Source organism: Sturnira hondurensis, unplaced genomic scaffold (genome assembly GCF_014824575.4).
Source record: "Sturnira hondurensis isolate 20B ecotype Veracruz unplaced genomic scaffold, ASM1482457v3 Scaffold0005220, whole genome shotgun sequence".
Classification (NCBI taxonomy): Eukaryota; Metazoa; Chordata; class Mammalia; order Chiroptera; family Phyllostomidae; genus Sturnira; species Sturnira hondurensis.
The window spans coordinates 3,444,648-3,467,472 of NW_028077851.1; the positions used below are offsets into that span (position 1 = coordinate 3,444,648).

The window sequence follows — 22,825 nt, forward strand, 5'->3', positions numbered from 1 at the left end:
AAAGACCAGTGGGGCGGGGAGCGGGGGGGGGGGGAGCGGGGGGGCGGGCCCAGGCGGCGTCGGAAGGCGGGGAGAAGCGACGCAAGCAGACGCGACGCCATTTGCTGCGGCCGAGCGTGGTAGCCGGCTGTTCTCGGAAGGGCTCGGTAGCGAGGCTCTCCAGCGCACGCGAGCCGGCCTCTTGCGCCTGTTTTGTACCGCGCGGCTCCACGCCTTCTCTCTCGCGCCCTTTGGAGGAGTCACCGCTGCCATCGCCGCCGCCGCCGCCGCCGCCGCAGCCATCGCCGGCATAGGAGTCAGAAAAGCCACCAGGCCGTTGTCACCGCCATGCCCAAGAATAAAGGTAATTGCCGCCTGGACCCCAGGACCAAGACTTCACTCTCCCCTATCTCCCGGCGCTGCCTGGTGCTTCAGGATAGCCCAGGCCGCGGTGATCTTCTCCACCCTGCTTGTAGGCGGCTGGGCGGTCCGGACTCGATTCAGGGCTCGGGAATGGAGCTGGGAAGTTACTCCTGTCTTCCAGTTTGGTCACATTGGGGTGGAGCCGACGCCATTTTTGTAGGGCCTTCTGCGGGAGAATGTGGGGGTTTTGGTCCTGATTCGCGCCACAGTGACCGAGGTGCAATGGGAACTTGCGGGGAAACCTCCCCTGGGCAGCCGGGGCTTCGCAAATGCACGTCCTTGGGCTTTCCCCGGTAAGGGGAGTTAAACACTGGAAGCAGTTCTTAACTTCTAGGGGGTGATGCTTGCTTTAGCGACCACCATCAGGTACTCCTGCATGGGTTTCTTGATGGACAGTTGTTGAATATTGTTGAGACTGCTCTTCATGTAAATAATGGGCAAAACTGGATACATTTCTGAGGTTCATTTATAGAGATTTGCCTTTCCCTATCCCTTTACGGGGTTTAACTTTTTTCCTCCCAGAACACTTGTTTCATATGTAGCGGAGTTCTCCACTTTTGTTTCAGGTCGCGCACGAGTGTGTGTGTGTGTGTGTGTGTGTGTGCGCGCGCGCGCATGCACACACACATATACATATATGCACGCACATACACACACATACATAGTGCTGGGAGTAAAGACCTTTTAGTCCCCTCCATTCTGAAGTTAAACATTCACAAATTATCAGACTTGAGGATAAGCTTATTTTGAAATTTTCAAAATAGCCTAATCCAGGTGAAAGCAAAACAGTACTAAAGAAATTCTCCCTCTTTTAGACTTAAGAGTGTTTCTGCTTTTTAAGCATCCTTATAATTTCTCAAAGGAAATTGCACAAGTAGAAACTGGGAAAACTTTCTGACAGGAGAGGAGCATCTTTCAGAACCCACCAGAAGTTTCCTTTCATTATTCATCCTGAGACTGCCTCACCACCTCCCCCCAAAAACCTGGCCTACTTCTGTTCTCTTTTCTCCTTCACAGCTGGCTCCAGGGATTCTTCCTCATTTCCTCTGTAGCTGTCACTACTCATTTTATCCCTCAGGATATTTTGTTACTGTTCTGGGCAAAATTTAGTGCAGTTCCTTCAGTGCACCCTACCTTATTGCCCTTAGAAATCTAACTTGTAGGCCCATTTAGTAGCCAGGATTTTGCTGCTAATTATTCTGGGAAAGGTGGGGTGTTACAATAGGATCTTAAAAGTCATAGTTTTCTTGTAACCTATATAAACCTTTATTCATTCCAAGATGGTAAACTCAGTCACTTTGGTGAGTATCTTAGTATCACTTTTACGCATAGCACAAGATGTCCAATTCCTTCACTAGACTGTAAGCTTACAGAGCAGTAAAATAGTACCTATCTTAATCACATTGGATTGCTGGCACTTGACACTTAGTAGATGCTCAATAAATATTTGTTGGTTTAAGTCACCCCCTTCTGTTGAGTCCACACTCAGGTGAATAATAGGTTCCCCTTTGGTTCCAAGGGGACAGGACTTAGGCTTTAAATCACATCTAGTTCACTAACCTCTTTTAAAGGGCATTCCATTACATGGCAATGAGATAGAGAGGGGGGTGATAAGGGTGTGGTTATTTCTAGTAAATTAACAAGATGAATCACTTTTATAAGTAACATTTGAGGTGTGTAAAAATTATAGATAATGCAGTATATACCTGGGAATCTATTACTCTGAACTTGAGAATTACAACACAGATTCAGCTAAGCCCTCTGTCTCCCTCCCCAATCCACTTCCTTTTTTCTGAAGGTAACCACCATTCTGAACTTAGTATTTATTGTTCCTGGGTATGTAAAAACAGTTATCTGACTTGTTCTCTTACTTAGAAGACTGGTACTTTTCAAGACCCCTGCATTTTATGCGATGAGGTTTAGTGTAGAAATAAATGTGTCCGTTTTCTTCATTGGAAAAGCCAGAAACCCTGTGAATGAATATAATCTTGATGATGGTTATACAAGTAAGGATATAAATTACCATGGCTGTGTGTCAGAAGACTTCAGCTTTGGACTGATTGTTAGCTTATTTCCTCTAGATTCTGTTAACTTATTAACCACAGAAAAGGTATCCTTTGGCCCATCCAGAAGAGCATGTAGGATAAGGTGCTCCCACATTTTGAGGATGTTACTACCTTGGATTTTAAAATCACCATTCCTTTAGGAATATATGGACTACTCTTGACTGCTTTATTTGAAGAATTGCCAGGTCACGTATATAACTCAGCAAACAAATTTGATTCTTGCCCCAGTGGAGTGCTCACTCTAGTTTGAAGATCTGGCATGATTAATGGCTTGAAGCAGAAGCTACTTTTCTCTTCCTAGGAAATTAGTTTTGGTATGCCCTAAGAATGCCTCAAATACTGAATTCTAAGGACTCTGGGTGGGTCAGGAAATTCTAGAGACCCACCTAACAACTGCACAGAACATTGTGAGACTGCACCAAGGGTAAGTGTGCTTGATGCAAGAAGTTGTGTCCTTTTTTTTTTTTTTTTTTTTAAATTTTATCTGTTAGTTGTAGAGAGAGAGGAAGGGAAGGAGAAAGAGGGGGAGAGAAACATCAGTGTGTGGTTGCCTCTTGCGCGGCCCCCACTGGGGACCTGCCCTGGCTGGGAATCAAATTGGAGACCCTTGGTTTCACAGCGGCCCTTGCGCAATCCACTGAGCCACACCAGCCAGGGCAAAGTGTGTCTTTATGGTGGCCAGGTGCACATTCTTGGTTCTGTTTGGGCTATGAACTTTTTGTTGCTTTCACACTCTACGTATATGTCCCTTAGTGTCACTACCACTTATAGTCATTTTCAGAAATGGCTGCCAATGTGTCGTAGGTTTTGGAATTGGAACAAAATGCTGTGCAAAGATACCGTAATGTGGAGGCCAAGAACAAAAGAAGGTCAGGTTTGAATATCATCACCCACACTCACTGACTAATGGTATACCGGTTACTTCTCTGAACTTGGATGAACTCACTGGTAAACCAGGAGTAAATGACTTATTACCTCATGAGGTGATTGTGACAAGTAAATGGGTGGCATTGCATGTTGGTTAAGAGAATAGTCACTGGGGTTTCATAATCCCAGATCTCAGGTCACATGGTATAGCCTCAGCTGTACCACTTAATAATGTACTTACTATTAAGTGCAAAGGATAATGCACTTAACCTTTCGAAGGGCATTATCTTGTAAAATAAAGATAAATTAGTACCTATCTCATAGGCAGACTGGTTAGGGGCAAGTTACTAAAACGGTGAGTAGTTTACTGGGATTGAAGCATAAGGTGATAGAAGAGAAGTATTGAGAGATAGGTTGATGTCATGTTTACGGGCTGAGAGACTTAAAATCCTTTAAGATAGTTATGGAACCCCTGACAGAAACAAGCATGCGGACTGAGAACCAGATGTGTAAAAGAAAGTACACGGAGTTTTGAATAAAATTGAGCTTTAGAAATAGGAGACCGAGGCTTAGTTGAAATAGGGGGTCTGATATGTAAAATTGATCAGCACAGAAGTGACAGGTGAGAGAAAAATAAATTTTCGGAGAGAGTGGGTGAGGAGAAGGTAGGTATTTGGACTTGCTGAAGCTCCAGTGGGATGGGCATAATGGGGGGGTGAAAGGTCAAGGATGATGCAAGTGACAACTTTAAAAGGTGTCAGAAAAGGGGGAGTTGAGAAATGATTAGCAGTATTGTTACTGAAAATATGAAAAATGCATGAGGTGGAGGATGACAGATTTTGAAGGACAACAGTAGCTCGGGGAGTTCTAGAATCATAAATAGTAGGTATCTTGGTCTTCTGTTCCAACTCCCTCATTTTACAGAGGCTGGAAGAGATCCTGAAGGGTTTTTGTGAAAACTCGCAAGTATCTTTTACTCCTCCTTCCCTCAGTATCTGATCACAATTCTCTCTGTTTCCTTCTCAGAAATACTCCTCTTCTTATTCCTCTGAATAATATTCCATTGCATGGCCATACCACAGTTTCTCCATTCACTTACTGAAGGATGTCTTGGTTGCCTTCCTTTCCTCTCATGACTAAACTCGGCGTGCTTCATTTTACGTGTAATAAGTGACCTTCCCACCAGTTTTCCCATCCAGAGGGTCATGTCACAGCTCTGGTTTTTGTTGAAGTGTTTTCCTACTAAAATTTTTGGAATAGTAAATATATTCATGAGTCAAATTTCAAAACGTATTAAAAATGAAATCTCTCTTCCCAAATGTGTCCCATTGCCAACTAGTTGTTTCTCACAGGCATTATCTTTTTTGTATATGCCCTTCCAGAGATACTTTATGTATATATAAGCAGACATGAATATGAAATTTTTACATTAACGGTGGCTTTATGTTCTTCACTATGCTCTATTTATTTTTAAGCTCATAATAGGAAGAATTTTGAATATATACAAAAGTTGACTAGTTTAAGGAACTTTCATGTACTCATGTCCTGGCCCCAGGCACCATCAGTTCATGGCTAAACTTGCACCATCCACACCAAATCAGGATCCAGAGATGGTCTACAGGGTGCCATTGGTTGGTATGTCTTTTAAGTATGTGTTAATCCATAGGTTCCCCATCCGTTTGTCTTTTCTTTTTTCTTCTCTTTTCTTTTCCTTTCTTCTCTTCTCTTTTCTTTTCATAAAGTGTCTGTTGAAGAAAACAGATCGTCTTTTCTTTTTTAAGGTTTTATTGATTTTTTAGAGAGAAGGGAAGGAGGGAGAGAGATCGAGAGGGGGGAGGAACATCGCTATGGGTGAGAAGCATCAATCCATCCATTGCTTCTCACACTCTGTCCCGCAACAGGGAGCCTGGCCTGTAACCCAGGCATAGCCTTGACTAGGAATCAGCTGGCCACCTCTCAGTTCCACAGGCTAGAGTTCAACCCGCTGAACCACACCAGTCAGTGTGAAAACAGACTATCTTGTAGAATTACCCCCACAATTTGGATTTTGATGATTGCATCCCTATTTTTCCTTGCTTTTTATTGTTTTTTTAATAGACTTTTATCTTTTAGAGCAGTTTCATATTTATAGAAAATAGAGCGGCTAGTGTGGCTCAGTGGATTGAATGCTGGCCTGCAAACTGAAAGGTAACCGGTTCACTTCCCAGTCAGGGCACATGCCTGGGTTGTGGGCCAGGTCCCCAGCTGGGGAGTGTGTGAGAGGCAAGCGATTGGTGTATCTCTCACACATTGATCTCTCTCTCTCCCTTCGTTCCTCTCTCCTAGGGGTACATAAATAAAAGCTTTTAAAAAATGAAAATGAAGCAGAAAGTACAAAGTTCCCATGTACTCCCCCTCCCCCAGCAGTTTTCTCTATTAACATCTTGCATGAGCCAATCTAGATGCATTATTATTAACTTAAGTCATAGCTTACGTTAAGGTTCATACTTTATGTTGTGCATTTGTATAGGCTTTGACAAATGTATAGTGACATATCTACCATTACAGTGTCATACAGAATAATGGTGTCATTGCCCTGAAAGCCCCCCGTGTTCCACCTATTCCAGCTGTCCTTCCTCCTCCTCCCCCAACTCTTTGCAGCTACTAATATTTTTACTGTCTCTATAGTTTTGCCTCTTCCAAAATGTTACAGTCATACTATTTAGGCTTTACAGAGTGGGTTCTTTTCCCTTAGCAATATACAGTTGTGGTTCCTCCATGTCTTTCAGGGCCTTGGTAGTTCATTTCTTATTACTATGGCCAAATAATATTCATTGTATGGAACTACCACAATTTCTTTACCTTGTGAAGAACACTTTAGTTACTTTCAAGTTTAGGCAGTTAGCACCTTCTTTTTTAGCTTCCGATGTCTTACTTAATGTATACTACAGCAGTAGGTTAAAATTCAACTTAAAATTGCCAGACTTGTTGCTCTTTCTCCACCACCACAAAATCAGTATATCCCATTCCAGTAACTACAGCTTTACCTTTTCTTTGTTTTCTTTTTAGTCATCTCCTATACCTTTCATTGGGTGAGGAGGTTAGGTGCAACAGAGACAAGGCATTTTTATAAAATTTATGAAGACAAGCCTGGCTGGTGTGGCTCAGTGGATTGAGCACCAGCCTGTGAACCAAAGGGTCGATGGTTCAATTCCCAGTCAGGGCATATGCCTGGTTTGCGTGAGGGGCAACCACACACTGATGCTTCTCTCCCTCTCTTTCTCCCTCCTTTCCCCTCTCTAAAAATGAATAAATAAATCTTTTTAAAAGGATCCATTATATCTCCCACTTTGTCTCATGTGAGCCACTGTAGGAGGGTTTTGCTGAGCAGTGTAGTCAACCAGGTGGTCATCATCTTTACGATCCATGGCAATGCAATCATAGATTGCAGATGTCCTCAGAAAGGGCTCTCTGTACTTTTATATAATACCTGCTTTGGTTTGTTTGTATTTTATGTCAAATATCTGACAAATATTTTATGTCAGAAAGGAATTTCTAAGAAGAGTACGGGAATGGTGATATGTACATATTTAATATGATTGGAGGTTGTAAATTTAATATGACTGTGACTAACTTAGGTTAATAGTTTAATGTGACTTTTTAAAAAAGCTTTTCATAAGCCTTAATTTAATTTCTTTTCCCACTGTTTTGCAGATAATGTCTTTTTCTTTCTTTAAAACCATTAGGTAAAGGAGGTAAAAATAGACGTAGGGGTAAGAATGAGAATGAATCTGAAAAAAGAGAACTGGTATTCAAAGAAGATGGACAAGGTAAGCGTTCACATAACATGGGCTTCTTTTAGTAATAGTTTTGTTTTATAAATGCGGAAATTCAGTTTGTAATCAGGAGAGAGGTACCAGTCATAATCCAGAGCAGTGAGTCACACGTCCCTTTTGCTCTTCTCCATTTCTCATCCTCACACTTCTCCAGAGCCTTTCTTTTGTTAGTCATTGCTTGGTATACTTGGCATGTCTGTAAATGTGAAGATTTTATTGTTTTGTGTGAACACTCGTTTCTAAGAATGAATTATACAGTTGAGAGGGAATTAAGCCTCAAAAGTGATGGTTGACAATCCACAGTTTACTAGACCTGTTGGATAGTGAATAGCACTACATAGTACGTGCAGTAGACCATGGATACTTGAAGAATGAATCTGAAGAAGCCTTTCCCTCGCTTATCCAGTGCCCTTAGCATACAATTTTCATAAAATGTAATAAAATGAAACTGAACATTTGACTTACCTTTTCAAACCGATGAAGACTTTGTAAGTTTCAGACCAAAATACGTAATACTAGTTTCTTGGTGTTTTTATTTTAGTCATTTTAAACCTTCAAGTAAGTTGCAGTATTTAGTACAATGAACTTCCTTTAAATTATCTTTTGTGTAAGTGTGCGTGCGTGTGTGTGTGTGTGTGTATGTGTTTTCTGAACCATTTGATAGCTTTGGATATCATAATACTTTTCCCTTACTACTTCATCATATGTCTCTTAAGAATAGCTATAACCTCTTACATAACTAAAACAACACTCAGGTCAGTTTGAGTATATTATACATCTAGTATATGGCCCATATTCAAAAATTCCCAGTTATTCAAATAATTTCCAGCAGTTTTTTTCCCCAGAACTTTTTTTTAAAGATTTTATTTATTTATTTCTAGAGGGGAAAGGAAGGAGAGACAGAGAAATACCAATGTATGGTTGCCCCTGGTGTGTCCCCTGCTGGGAACTGGCCTGCAACCCAGGCATGTGCCCTGACTGGGAATCGAACCACGATCGTGTGGTTCGCAGGCCCGCACTCAATCCACTGAGTTACAAATTGTCTTTTTATAGAATTTTGGTGATTTATTCATGCCATACAAAAATGAAACATGTTTTCCAGCTTATAGGCCTCTTTGTTTGTTACTTTTTAAAACACTACATAGTATGTGTTTGTTACTTTTTAAAGTAACAAACAAAAAGGCCTGTAAGCCTTAGGCCAGGGGTGTGGAACTCATTTTCACAGGAGGCCACATCAGCCTTGCGGTTGCCTTCAAAGAGCTGAAATAATTTTAGGACTGTATAAATGTAACTACTCCTTAACTGTTAAGGAGTTGAAATTACATTTGGCCCTTCGAAGGCAACTATGAAGCTGATACTGCCCCGGTGAAAATGAGTTTGACACCCCTGCCTTAGGTCATTCTAGCCCCTGTTAGCAGTTGACTTCATTTTGACCATCATTTTGGAAGAGAGGCAGTCTTTGAATTGACTGGCCATGTTGAGGTGCTAGGTTCACTGCATGTGGTGTGACTTACTTCCACGTGTCAACCTCACAGTTGAGATTTTCACAATTACATCTCTGTATTTATCAATATTTGGATATCCTCTTTGGGGGTTAGTCTGATGTACAACTTAAGTAAGCTAAAGGTTCTGAAGTGATGTGTGTGACCCCTGCCCACAACATCTCCCCGCCTCCCGTGTCCTCTGTCATTTAATGATGAAAGAGGCCTGTGTGCAAAGCTAATGCTCATAAATAATCTTGGTTTTTCAGATGTCAGTGAAACCAGGTGGCTTCCTGGGTACCTTTTTGGAAAGATTTTAATTAAGAGTTTGGTGTTTTGCTTCATAACATCTTTGGTTTTACAAAAACTGTAGAATAATCACTAAGATACTCTACTTAACAAAGACATGGTTAACATTTAAGCTACTTTTATTTGCCAGATGTACTAAGTGTTGTGTTGGGATTAGGCTCTAAAGGTTCTAAGGGAAAGGAAGTCCAAAATTGGGAAAGGCTTCAAATATGAAAGAAGGAGGAGGTGTAGCGTGTACAGTTTGGGATAAACCACCTTGATGTCTGAAAGTAAAGCAAATAGTCATGAAGACAGCAGTCAGTCTATTTAATCAAAGTGAATTCATAATTAAAACATTTCTGATAGCAGAGAGACGGCTTGTCAGCGTCTTGGTCGTGGTCCTGCCATTATCTAGCTTGGGGTTTATCATTCCCATGTATTTTTTTGTACTGGCGTATATTTATTCCCAAGTCGTACACCTATACTTAGTTTAGTGGAGACTGCTAAGTTGCTTTTATCAAAAGTTTAATGTTATCTTATATTCTATTCTTTTCCCTCCCCCAGAATATGCTCAAGTAATCAAAATGTTGGGAAACGGGCGCTTAGAAGCAATGTGTTTCGATGGTGTAAAGAGGCTGTGTCACATTAGAGGGAAATTGAGAAAAAAGGTAGGTATGGGGATTTGTTTTAGTTGAATACAAAATTGTCATTACGGGAGGGGAAAATGGCTGTATAGTTTGTACGTGCCAAGGGCCTCATAAGTTCCCAAAAGGGTTTAGTAGAACAGTGATTTACAAATTCCACCTAAAGACTCATCTGCATCACCTATGCTATATTCCTGCCAAAAATGTTTAACTTGAATCTAATCATGAGGAAAGAATCAGCAAATCCCAATTGAGGGACTCTGCAAAGCAAATGGGCTGGCTTTTAATACATTGTTAGTGTCGGGAAAGAGGAAAAAGAGGCTGGGGGGCTTAATAAGGGTTATATTAATGTTAAGTTTCCTGAATTTTGTGATCACAGATGGGCTGCCTTGGAAAGTAATGACTAATTTCCCATTAGTCATTAGTAGGTATTCAGGAAGATTTATTAGATTGGTTAAGAGTGCCTCCAAGTCTGATTTTTTAAAGATTTTATTATTTATTTTAGAGAGATGAGGAAGGGAGGGAGAAAGAGAGGGAGTGAAACATCGATGTGTGGGTGCCTCTAGCACACCCCCTACTGGGAACTGGCCAGCGACCCAGGCATGTGCCCTGACTGGGAATCAAACCCGGAATGCTTTAGTTTGCAGGTCTGCGCTCAATCCACTGAGCTACACCAGCCAGGGCTGATTTTATAATTTTTAATAAATGTTACTGATTTATTAATTCTTACATTATCAAAGTAAAGGGGTAGGGGAAATAGAAGGGAAGGAGGGAGATGAGGCTACATTTCTAAACTTTTTTTAATCGTCACCTGAGGATATGTTTTTCTTGGTTAGAGAAAAGGAGGGAGGGAGGGAGGGAAACATCAATCATATGTACCCGGACTAGGGATTGAACCCACAACCTAGGTATGTACCCTGACTGGGAATCGAACCTGTGACCTTTTGGCGTACAGGACAATGCTACAACCAGCTGAGTCACCTGGCCAGGGCCACATTTCTAATTTTATATTCTTAATATGTAATGAATGGATAACTAACCACTTAGAGTGGTTCACTATGAAAAAATTCCCTTAATTTTTAAACTAATCATCATTTCTCTGGACTTAGTAAACTGCCAAATAGTTAAGTTAGAATATTGTTTTAATATCCCAAATTACAGAAAAGTTTAAACAGGCATAGCTACTTGCTATAGATTTTATTTTGGAGTTTTCCCCCCGAAAAAACAAATACAATTCTAAATAATACATACTTGGCCCGTAGTTGGAAGATTAGCATTTTATGGAAGTGCTGAGTAAGTGTTGCTCTTGATTCTTTATTTTTATTTCTTTTATAGGTTTGGATAAATACGTCAGATATAATACTGGTTGGTCTGCGAGATTACCAGGTAAAGTAAAATAAACTTTTTATTGTTCACTTGTTTGATTGTGATCATTAATGTTAGGAACATGAGCCATAACCGTATTTGACCAGTCCCAGCCCAGTATGCCCTTTACCACTGAATCAGCAAATATTTTGTAAGGGCTAGTTATTTATAGCCTGGGCATGTGCTAGAATATGCTCATCACTTTGGAAGTACCCCGGGTACCCCAAATGCCAGTCTGTGGGGTTCGTATTTTCACTGTAGAAGAAATACAGGCCATGTACATTTTTAATGAAGCCAAATGGTTCTTCTTCCTTTTTTGATAGTTAAAGTTTTCCTTTTTGAAATAAGCGATAGTGTATAATAGTAGTTTTGTTAGTGTTCTTTTTTTTTATATTTTATTTATTTATCTTTAGAGGGGAAGGGAAGGAGAGAAGGAGAGAAATATCAATGTATGGTTGCTTCTCGTGAGTCCCCTGCTGGGAACTGGCCTGCAAGCCAGGCATGTGCCCTGACTGGGAATCGAACCGCGATCGTGTGGTTCGCAGGCCTGTGCTCAATCCACTGAGCTACACCAGCCAGGGCCAGTTTTGTTAGTGTTCTTAGTTGGCAAAATTAAAATCCTCTTGTATTGCCCCTCCAACCCCAGTTTTTAAAAATATATGTATATGTCTTGAAATCAAAATCTGGAAACCATTATCCATGTGGCTACAGCTAAATGATTCGTGCTCCCATCCCACAACATGCTTACAGCCTAGTGCTGGGGAGAATAAGACAAGGACACAGGTAATTGCAGTATTACTGCAATTTATTGCAGTAAATTTAGATGAGTACTTAGGTAAGAAAATGGTACTTGCCCATCTTGATCTCAGCCTGAAGATACCCATTGTGGGTCTGTGAAATCCATTTGGTTCTTCCTGTTGGAACTCACCACCATATGTTAAATCACATTGTGAGTGATAAAATGTTTCTGTTTTTATAACCTTGGTCATAACTTAATTTTTTAACTATATATATATATATTCCAGAATAAAAGAATCAAAATCTTTACTTGCAATTAGTAGTTCTCAACTATGGGTGATTTTTTTTTTTAAATAATGTCCAGTGGCCATTTGGCAGTGTCTTTAGACATTTCTGGTTGTTAAAACTGAGGGAGGGGGACAGTGCTGCTGGCGTCTAGTGGATAGAGACCAGGGATGCTGCTAAATATCTTAACAGTATGATGGACAGTCTCTACAACAAAGAGTCGCCCAGCCCAAAATAGTAGTGGTGAAGTTGAGAAAGCCTGCTTTAAATTCATATCACTTTAATGTCCATTTTCTTCTTTTGATCCCCAAAGTAGGGAGAATAATTAGTTCCCTGTTTGACAGATAGGAAACCAATGTTCTGAAAGGTATAACATCCTGAATAGAAAATGGCAGCTAGGACCAATGTTTTTTGATTCTTAATTTCTCATGATCCTTCTCTGCCTCTGCCACTTAAAGAGGTGGTCCAGGGACCAGTAAGTTTTGGGAACTTGTTAGAAATGCAGCTCCTTGAACCCTACCCCAAGCCTCCTGAATCAGAATATGCATTTTAATGAGCTCCCCTGGGTTTCTAGGCACATTACAGTTTATGAACTGCAGGTCTGAGTCTCACTGCCCTTGCATCACTGTGATCGTTTTTGTTGCCTTCGAAACAATCACCTTCAACCCTTTTTTCCTCACCGAGTCACATTTTTTTTCAAATGGGGAAGTCTGACTTTTAAAGCAGTAGTTTTCAGCGGAACCTGTGCAGCCGAAACACTCAAAAAGCTTTTTAAAATAAAAATTCATGGCTTCACATCTACTAATTTACAGGAGGTATGAAAGTTCCATTGGATATTCTGATCAGTTCTACCCTAAGAACCAGTGGTGTGTGGGAACATGTATTATTAGTTTCCTTAGGTCAGTATACCAGTCTCGTTTGGTTTTGAGTTTATTTATTTTTAGAGAGTAGGGAAAGGAGGGAGAAAGAAAGGAAGAGAAACATCAATGTATGGTTGTCTTTCACATACCCCCAAGTGGGAACCCGGCCCGCAAACTCAGGCAGGTGCCCCAACCAGGAATCAAACCGGCAACCCCTTGGTTTGCAGGCAGGCGCACAAGCACTCAATCTGCTGAGCCATGCCTGCCAGGGCCCAGTTTCAATTTTTTAATTACCTGTAAATTATGGTCCCCAAAGTTTCTGTATTTCAAAAGACTTCTAATCAAAGGATAAAGGTGAGTAATTTACGACATAAGGTCTGCACAGTTTTGCTCTTATTAAAGTGAAACTTGTGAATATTTTCCCTAAGCTTATTTATCATTATTCATTTATGCATGCAAGCTTAATACTGGATTAAACCCAAGGATGTTTTTCAGAGTGTGGGAGAAAACTTAATATTATGCCATAATTAAATCTAAAAGTTATTTTCTCTTCTCAAGGACAATAAAGCTGATGTAATTTTAAAATACAATGCAGATGAAGCGAGAAGTTTGAAGGCGTATGGCGAGCTTCCGGAGCATGGTAATATCTGAGTTACTATAGAGCCTGTCATGATGCTATTACCTGGTGGTATTAAGATGAATGAATTTCAGTAGAGTTTTGTGGATTTTGCATATTCACTTTTGTGCTTACATGATTTTATTTAAGTCTGCCTATACTAGATACCTGCACTAGATGCCTTAAGACAATAACTGGGATTCTGTTTCCAATAAATACACATTTCATGAGACGTTATGTTTTATAAACCCTGGGCTTCTGCATAATAGCAGTCAAAGAAAAAGTTGTGTTGCAATATTTCTTTGAAAATTCCTTTGTCAAAGAGACTGTCAAGTGTTCCTCTACTTTAAGTGTGAAACAAATATAGTAATTAGGTATTATTGTCGATTTTTATTAAAAAGTCAATCTTCATCTTACCTTAGTATCATAGTATCCTACAGGATTTTTTTAAAGCCAGTATTCGTTGTTTCCTCTCCCAGTACAAAAGTTATGTGTACTTAATGCAAAGAACTTAAGTAAAGCAAAAATAAGTCCCTTTAATCAAAGGAGAAATACACTTTGCATACTATTTTGTAGGCCTGCATTTTTCACCTGGTAGTTGTTAACTTTGGGGCAAACTCTGTTGCATGTTATCATGAAAATAATGTGACTTTTATATTATACTTTATATTTTGTTGCATCTCCAAAACATTAGGATACATACATGTATTCCTGGGATGAATAGTTCAGTTGGTTAGAGCATTGCCCCTATTCACCGAGGTTGCAAGATGGATCCCAGGTTAGGGCACATACAGGAAGCAACAGATGGCTCCACCCTGTGGGACCTAGCTGCTTGGGCATTGTCCTACAAAGCAGAAAGTCACCGGGTCCATTCCTGGTCAGGGCATGTGTCCAGGTTGCAGGTTTGGTCCCCAGTTGGAAGGCAACCAATCAATGTTTGTCTATCTCCCTTCTCCTCTCACTAAAATAAAAAATAAAAATTTAAAGGTTCTACAGGAGAAAGGGAGAGAAACATCAGTGTGTGGTTGCCTCTTGCACAGCCCCTACTAGAGAGCTGGCACACAACCCAGGCATGTGCCCTGACCGGGAATCAAACCAGCGACCCTCTGGTTCACAGGCTAGCACTCAGTCCACTGAGCCACACCAGCCAGGGCTTTAAAAAAATCTTTTTTAAAGAAGTAACCAATGAATGCATAAATAAGTGGAACAACAAATTGATGTTTCTCTCTCTAAAATCAATCAGTAAAACTGTTTAAAAAATAATACACCCAATTATGACTTTTTAAACAAGTACTGCTACTCTATTAATGCTATGTACCTTTCAAAGCATACCCTAAAATAGAAAATGAAAAAGGAAAAGAAATATATCACTCTATTATTTTTGTAATAAATTGGAGACCGTGAAAATGCTGCCGAAATCAGTTATCTGGCATTTCCAGTCTAGTAAGTGCTAATATATCTGGGACTAGGACTAGCACTTTGTGGTTCATTTTCATTGCTTAGGGATAGCATGATTTGACCAAATCTTTCTGACTGATGAATCTGATGATTGGTGAGTTGTTGGTGTGTGCTTGAACCTTCGTTAAAGCACAGCTGGGAGTCGTAATGGCTTCGGAATTTATGTAATTAGAGACTGCCTTACTAAAAATACCTTTACAGACAAATGAAAATTTTAACACAGGTATATTTCATCCTGACTTAGCAGTCACTTTGTTAGAAGTTTTGTTGTTTGAAATACTGTTCTATATAGTAGAATTGTTAGGTTGAAGTTAGGATCTTTCTGATAATAAAACTTAGATTTAATAAAATTAGAAGTTTGTGTTGTAAGAGTCTCCTTTTATACTTCAACATTTGATATCAGACCACTTGTTTTAGTGAGCAATTATTTATTCTAATAACATCTTGGTTATGTTAAACGAGTATATTTGTTATTATTTCTTCAGCTAAAATCAATGAAACTGATACATTTGGTCCTGGCGATGACGATGAAATCCAGTTTGATGACATTGGAGATGACGATGAAGACATTGATGATGTAAGTACATGCACCTTGCATTTTTCAACATTTGTTTATGAATTATCCATAGAGAAACCAGCTCTTTACTCCCTAACTTCCTTTAATCTAAGAATGTTGAACATTTAAATAAGTGTATAAATACTCAGTAGACAGTCAGACTGTTTATACTATGAGAATTCATCTATTTTCAGCATTTCTTCCTAGAAAGATCAGTCTTTGCTTTGATAATATAAATGCTAGGCATTGGAGGCATACATTGTTTAATTAAGAGTGTCTGAAGAGCCCTGACCTTTGTGACTCGGTTGGGTGTCATACTGCAAAGTGAAAGGTCGCTGGTCAGATTCGTGGTCAGGGCACATTCCTGAGTTACAGGTTCAGTTCTAGGTCAGGGCGCATATGAGAGACAACCAATCAATGTTTCTCTCCTTTACTTTTCCCCCTACCTTCCCCTCTCTCTAAAAATAAGTAAATAAAATCTTTTTTAAATGTGTCTAAAGCGATAGCTATTAAAAACTTTAGTTGTAAGAAAATACCACAGACACATGCTTTCTCTCAGTTGAAACACTTGTATGTTAAAAGAAGAAACACGTGAACCAGCTTGATAAGAAGCTTTGAATACCTGGCTGATGTAGCTCAGCGGGTTGAGCGCAAGGCTGCTAACCAAAGGGTCGCCAGTTTGGTTCCCTCTCGGGGCACATGCCTGGGTTGCAGGCCAGGTCCCTATTGGGGGCCACATGAGAGGCAACCACACACTGATGTTTCTCTCCCTCTCTTTCTCCTTCCCTTCCCCTGTCTTTAAAAATAAATGAATAAAATCTTTTAAGAAAAGCTTTGAAATTACAACATACATTAAAAGCTTTGTTGAAATCAAGGTCTTTTTACCATTATGTGATTTTTATCTGCTGAAAGTGCACTATTGTGCAAAATCTTTTTTCTTTTTTAAATTTAAAAAAAATATTTTATTTATTTATTTATTTTTAGAGGGAAGGGAAGGAGAGAAGGAGAGAAATATCAATGTATGGTTGCCTCTCATGAGTCCCCTGCTGGGAACTGACCTGCAACCCAGGCATGTGCCCTGACTGGGAATCGAACTGCGATCGTGTGGTTCGCAGGCCCACACTCAATCCACTGAGCTACACCAGCCAGGGCTGTGCAAACTCTTTGGAGTTGATGTGTGTATTTTGAGAAAATGTTTATTTTTTTGTTAAATTTTTTTAGCAGCAAAGCAGTGATGCTCACAAAAACAAACATCTCATTGCCATTCTGCTCTTAACCATATTTAAGTGAAATTCAAACTTTGTTTTGGGCAATATAAATTTATTTAATAATTGGGGTGGTATTATAAATTACTCATACTTTGGTATGGGCTCTTCAGCCTCCTGTAAAGAAGAATGTAATTCAGAAACCACCTGTACATATCAGTCTAAAATTAATGCTAATGTTTGTTTACTTCAAAGAGGAAATTTTCGGGTACCTAGAGCAGTTGTTCTCACCAAACTGTGCAACAGAATTACCAGAGCTTTTCAGGAATACGCAGACTGGTCTTGGGCTGCATTAGGCACCCCAAGTGATACCTACCCCTGAGATTCTCCAATTATCTTTTTCCTATACTTGATTTGTCATGTATCTATCTGTACCTTTATTTATGCATCAATCCATCTTACATTTTGATACATCTTCAAACTATTAGGACACGCACATTTATGAATTGTTAAACATATAGTACTACTCTAATGCTTTGTACGTCATTCTCTTATTTTAAGATTTCTTGATTTGTTTCTAGAGAGAAGGGAAGGGAGGGAGAGACATGTGTGGTTACCTCTCACATGTCCTTTACTGGGGACCTGGCCCGCAGCCCAGGCACATGCCCTGATTGGGAATCAAACCGGCAACCCTTTGATACACAGGCCAGAGCTCAATCCACTGAGCTATAACAACTAGGGCTATTCTTTTTAATGTTGCTGCTTTTGCAGACCCTGAGCCACAAGGTTCTTGAAACTAAACTGTTAATTATACTTTGACAGTAGATTTATCTATTATGTTTTCTGACAAGAACCTGACATGGAGCTACTGTGTTGTAGAGTAAGGTATGATCCAATCATTTGGACAGCTGGCTTCTTCAGAGATTAAGAGCCTAACTAGAGAACACACCTGAATAGGAAACCACATACAGGGGTGAGAGGTCGAGGATCTAGCCAGGGGAAAGATTTTCTAAGAAGAAAATTTCTGCGTCTTTGCCAGTATTTCCTCAGAACAGGGCACAGCAGTCTAGTGGGGTAACAGTGATAAAGACAGTAGTTATTGAGGGAATTGGAGTTATTGAACATTTGTAAGGGTGGCTTTATCACCTGAGAAACTTAACTACTTCTTCAAGACATTTCTGTAGATGGTTTATAGGTATTCTAGCCTCCATTCCTCTAGCCAGGTTGCCTGGAAGGAGAATTTGGTCAGTATCACACGTGGTTCTTTCTTAAAGAAATTAATGTTCCCCCATGTCTGTTCTCACCCCCAGAAGATGACACTAAACTTTAGTAAGGGTATTCAGTATAATGTTTAACATTCTGCTGGAGGTTGTGAAGATTTACTGGCAGCAGATGAGAATTGAGAAAAACATGGTATACAGAAATCTCTCTTCAAACTGGGTTTGTTTCCCAGATAACCTAGGGGGAGGGGGTCTCCCTTATGTGATAGGCTGCTGCAGTATAAGAGTTTGTTTTTCATTTGATTTGATGTTCTTTTCCCTTTCAGATCTAAATTGACCTCGACATTTTACATTCCAACTTCTCTGAGGATTGATCAACAATTTGGATTTTGGCTGTGGCCTGTTAAAGAAGATTAAAATTATCTTTAGTTTGAGTACAGTTTGTTAAAGCAGAGATTTGTTTCTAAGGTATTTCTTTAAAAACTGGTAGTGCTGGATTAAAATAAATTTTAAGCCCACTTTGTTCTTTGGTGTAATGGAGCTTATGGGTAAAAGAGCACATCTATTATTTTTAAAAAGAGAAAAAAATTAATTACCTTTCCTACTTCGACCACTTCAGTAAGTAAATGGATGTTTTGAATAAACCATTTGCCCTATACTTGTGGATTATGGTTAAGCCCTGCTTTTGACTGGCCTGCTGACTATACAGTGAACTTTCTGTATATTTCAGTTACCTACATGTTCCTTTTGCGGTTCTGATAAAATTTAAGGGAGCAGAAATCTGAATTTGAAGTCGAATGATTATGTCTTTTTCATATTTAAGTATCATGTGACTATTTTTATACTGATTTTGATATTACATATCTTTTCATGATCTTATTTTGCCACTATAAACATCAACAAAAAAACATCCCAAGATGCAGATTTTAGAACCTGGGTTTTAAGAGCACTTTTTATTTGTAAAGTCAGTAGTTGCAGAAATTGAACACTAGGTGGCACCCAGTTATCTTAACATCAGAAATACTGATATAGTTGTCAACTTCTTTTATTAACTTACTGTGCATAGGAAATTTCTGAATCAGGAAGATTGTTTTGATTATGTGCATGTATGTGGAATATTTTTGCAGAACAAAAGGATTACATTGTGTCATTTTATTTCAGAAGTAATATCATGTGAGCTACAATTTTGAATGCTGTATAAATGAAAATTAATTCCATAACAACTTGTATAAGTTGAATGTTTTTCAAACTATCCCAAAGCTGGGGAAAGAGGAGGGAATAACAATTTAATGAAAAGATGATCTCCCATTTCTAAATGGAAGAGCTACAGTGGAGAAATATAATAAAGACAATGTCATGTTGCAAACTATATTATACCTTACTTTGTGTTTAGGATATATTTTCTCGTGTGTTCAGTTTTTTGTTTGGGGGGGGGGGTTTGTTTGTGTGTTTGGGTTTTTTGTTTGTTTGGTTTATATGCTACTGAGAATTTAGATTCACCCTTATTTAGTTGTTTGTTTCTTTGTTTTTTATCAACACTAGTAAAATGAAATCAAGGGCTGGACTAGTTAGACCTCACTAGTCACATTGAAATCGTATGCAACTTTAAAAGAAGAGATCTTATCATGTGGCATGTGAAGATTTTATTCTGCTGGTCTTCAGAGAACTTGGCTGTGGTGAAAAGTAACCTAAAGGGGAATAAACTTTCACGTGGCTTCTAAGAAAACATCTCATTCCATGCTTAGTATAATTTCCTAAGGGCAAAATCTGAGGTTCTATAAAACATTTTAAAGATTTTATTTATGTATTTTTTAGAGAGGGGAAGGGAGGGAGAGAAACACCAGTGTGTGGTCGCCTCTTATACATCCCCCACTGGGGACCTGGCCTGTAACCCAGGCATGTGCCCTGACTGAGAATTGAACCAGTGACCCTTTGGTTTGCAGGCTTGGGCTCAAACTACTGAGCCACCCCAGCCAGGGCCTATAAAACATTTTTTAAATCAAAGGATAGAAATTAAGAGTGAACAGTTGCGGTTCATGTTTCTTATTTGGTGTTACTGAATGCTTACCTAGGTGGGATGTATGTGAGCCCATGGGCTAGTTTTTAATATTTACAAGAAACCAGCCTCTAAGAATTGTCAATAGTTAACTCTTTGCCTGGGATACAGTTCATGGTAGGGGTAGTGCAACTCAAATACTAGTTTTTCTACCTAACTCCTATAATAAATATGGTTTATCTAAAGATTCTTTAAAAATTACAATAGCCCCAAATCTTCACATGTTTGCAAGCAATTGTTTTTCTTGCCTTGGTAGTAACAGCTCGATGTAGTGCTGTTGCATCCTGGAAAATGAGAAATAATAATTACTAAAATAGTTGAGGCAAAGTTGTGGCTCATATGCAGCACTACTTGGAATTATTTTACTAAGTCTTTAATGTGGGAATAATACTGTTCATTGATTTGATTATATTTCAAATGAGGAATAGAAGTGGTCCTTAAGGAAATTTCTTTTTTGTTTTGGGGGGTTTGGGAATTTGGGGGGGGGTTATACTCTGGTTCCTAAAATACAAAGCTATAAAGTATGCTGTGAGAAAATAAAATGTTTGAAATCCATGGATAATAGTTCTTACTACTAAGAGGTGTAATAGTTAATTACTAATGAATTTCATAGGCTTGCTTTTTTCATGTAGTGTTAATTCCACTTCCAGTTAGGGTATAAACATGTATCACTAAGTTGGCTAAATAATCAAACCAAGTGTAAAAAGTCTTGCCAAGATTTATTTGACTGTTGAATCTTTCTTGAACATCCAGCCTCTTAAAGGGACCGCCTCTTACTATGCATGATGAAAATTCTTGTATTAAGGAATGGCCATTGGTTAACTCACTGCATCTGTGGTATAGTGGCTATAAATATGGTTGCTTACAAAACTCTTTGTGACTTGTTTAACTTAGTTTCACCTATAATATGTAAATATTAAATTATAGGATGCTGTCAGTATTGACTAAAGAGCAAACCAAGTAATCCATTAGGTAAAAGCATGTTTCAAATAAAATACCTAGCTGGATTTATACTTTATTTGTATTATGTGCAGATTTAACAACATTCAGTATTAACTGTGGCTTGACTGTTAAAGTATCAGAATGAAAGTAAGGTTCTTTATTACCTGGCTGTCATAAAGATAAAAGAACTGTATTGGTATGTGATGTTTAGATCTTTATCCTGCTTCACAAGGGGAAATTTCATTTCTGTTGTTTGGACTCCCATGAACTTTCACACGCCAGTTTGTGTTTTTGATTTACCTTAAACTGCCATCGTTTTTATCCTTTTTTTTCTTTCTATGCAGAAAAGTACACAATCTGAATTATCCTAATATAAGTATAAGAAGGCACTAGCCTCTCGGGTGTAGAGAACCAAGGAATTTGGAGAGAGTATTGGACTGTGTCCACTCTTCCCCCCAGCTGCCAGGTACTGAGGAGGCAATGGGGCAGAGAGTGGAGAGCATGGGCCCTGGGGTCAGGTGGCCTGTGTCCCAAAACCCACTCTTCCCTTTACCTGCAGGTGACCACTTGTATTTCCAGCTTGTCTAAGCTTTAGGCTCCCGGCCTGTAACTGGGGTGATGAGAACAGTGCCTGCAGAATCACAGAATTGTTGGGGATTAACAAGTATTTGTTCATACATGTAATGCACTTAGAGCACTGGTCACCGCTTTTCACTCAGTATCCAGGATTGATATGCACGTTTTTTATATTCTCTATCATTTCTTTTATGTGTAGTCTTTGGTTTGTATGATGAAAGAAAAACATACAGTATATATTTGTATATTCATGTTGACACTATTTAAAATAATTGCTACCGTACTTGTTTCATTCATTGTAAGACTAACAGATGAAAGCCTTTAAATTGTTTAAGGTGTTTTGCAAAGTACTAACTGCTCTATATTTCTTTAGAGAAAGTTTATAATTATTAATAGTGATAGCTCTGGTCATATTTCATTCTTCAGTCTTTAATGAGTTCTTTTACATCCTTTTAGAGTCATGAGAGCTAATTAGAACGGACTGATTTGGAGGTTTCCGTTTTCATGTGGAATTATGTAAAAACATGCAAAATAATTGCAAATTAGAAAATAAAATATAAAATAACTTGGAACACTGTATGCAACTGATTCTTTTCAAGCTTTATGACATTTCACTACTTAAAACTTTTATTCATGATTCTTCCCTGAAGATTTTATTTATTACTTATTTTTAAAGATTTTATTTATTTTGCCCTGGATGGTGTAGCTCAGTGGATTGAGCACGGGCCTGTGAAGCAAAGGGTCACCGGTTTGATTCCCAGTCAGGGCACATGCCTGGGTTGCAGGCCAGATCCCAGCAGGGGACACATGAGTGGCAACCACACATTGATGTTTCTCTCCTACTCTTTCTCCTTCCCATCACCTCTCTCTAAAAAATAAATAAAAATAAAATATTTTTAAAAAAAAAGATTTTATTTATTTCAAGAGAGGGAGAGAAACATCAGAGTGCAAGAGATACATCAACTGGTTGTTCCTTGCACACCCCTAACCGGGGACCTGGCCTGCAACCCAGGCATGTCCCCAGACCAGGAATCAAACCAGTGACCTTTGGGCTCTCGGGCCAGCACTAAATCCACTGAGCCACACTAGCCAGGGCTGAAAATCTTGTTTTTAAAAAAATTACCTGTGATGTATGAGAGAAATATTTACTCAACTGTTTTTATTTTTGTGTTTTGGTTATTTGATTGGATGAATCCAATGAGACTTCAAATACAGAGTTGTGTTTTCTGGGTGAGTAATTTGTTAACACACCTGTGGTGAAGGTGACATTTTTCTAATGTTAATTGTCCAGAGTGTTTTCACATTGCCAAGATCACATTTCAGTGGGCCTTATTTTATTTTATTTTTTTTAAAATATTTTATTTATTTATTTATCTTTTAGAGGG

At 39.0% G+C, this 22,825-nt stretch overlaps 1 protein-coding gene across 1 annotated transcript; it reads left to right on the forward strand.

Annotated features, from left to right (window-relative positions):
- The first annotated feature begins 76 nt into the window (after positions 1 to 76).
- Positions 77 to 19,242, forward strand: EIF1AX (eukaryotic translation initiation factor 1A X-linked). The gene is made up of 7 exons (XM_037046248.1): positions 77 to 343; positions 7,061 to 7,144; positions 9,484 to 9,587; positions 10,899 to 10,949; positions 13,370 to 13,451; positions 15,371 to 15,462; positions 18,193 to 19,242. Exons 1-7 carry the CDS (start codon positions 328 to 330, stop codon positions 18,196 to 18,198), a joined length of 435 nt encoding a protein of 144 aa, XP_036902143.1. The 5' UTR covers positions 77 to 327; the 3' UTR covers positions 18,199 to 19,242.
- Positions 19,243 to 22,825: the final 3,583 nt, after the last annotated feature.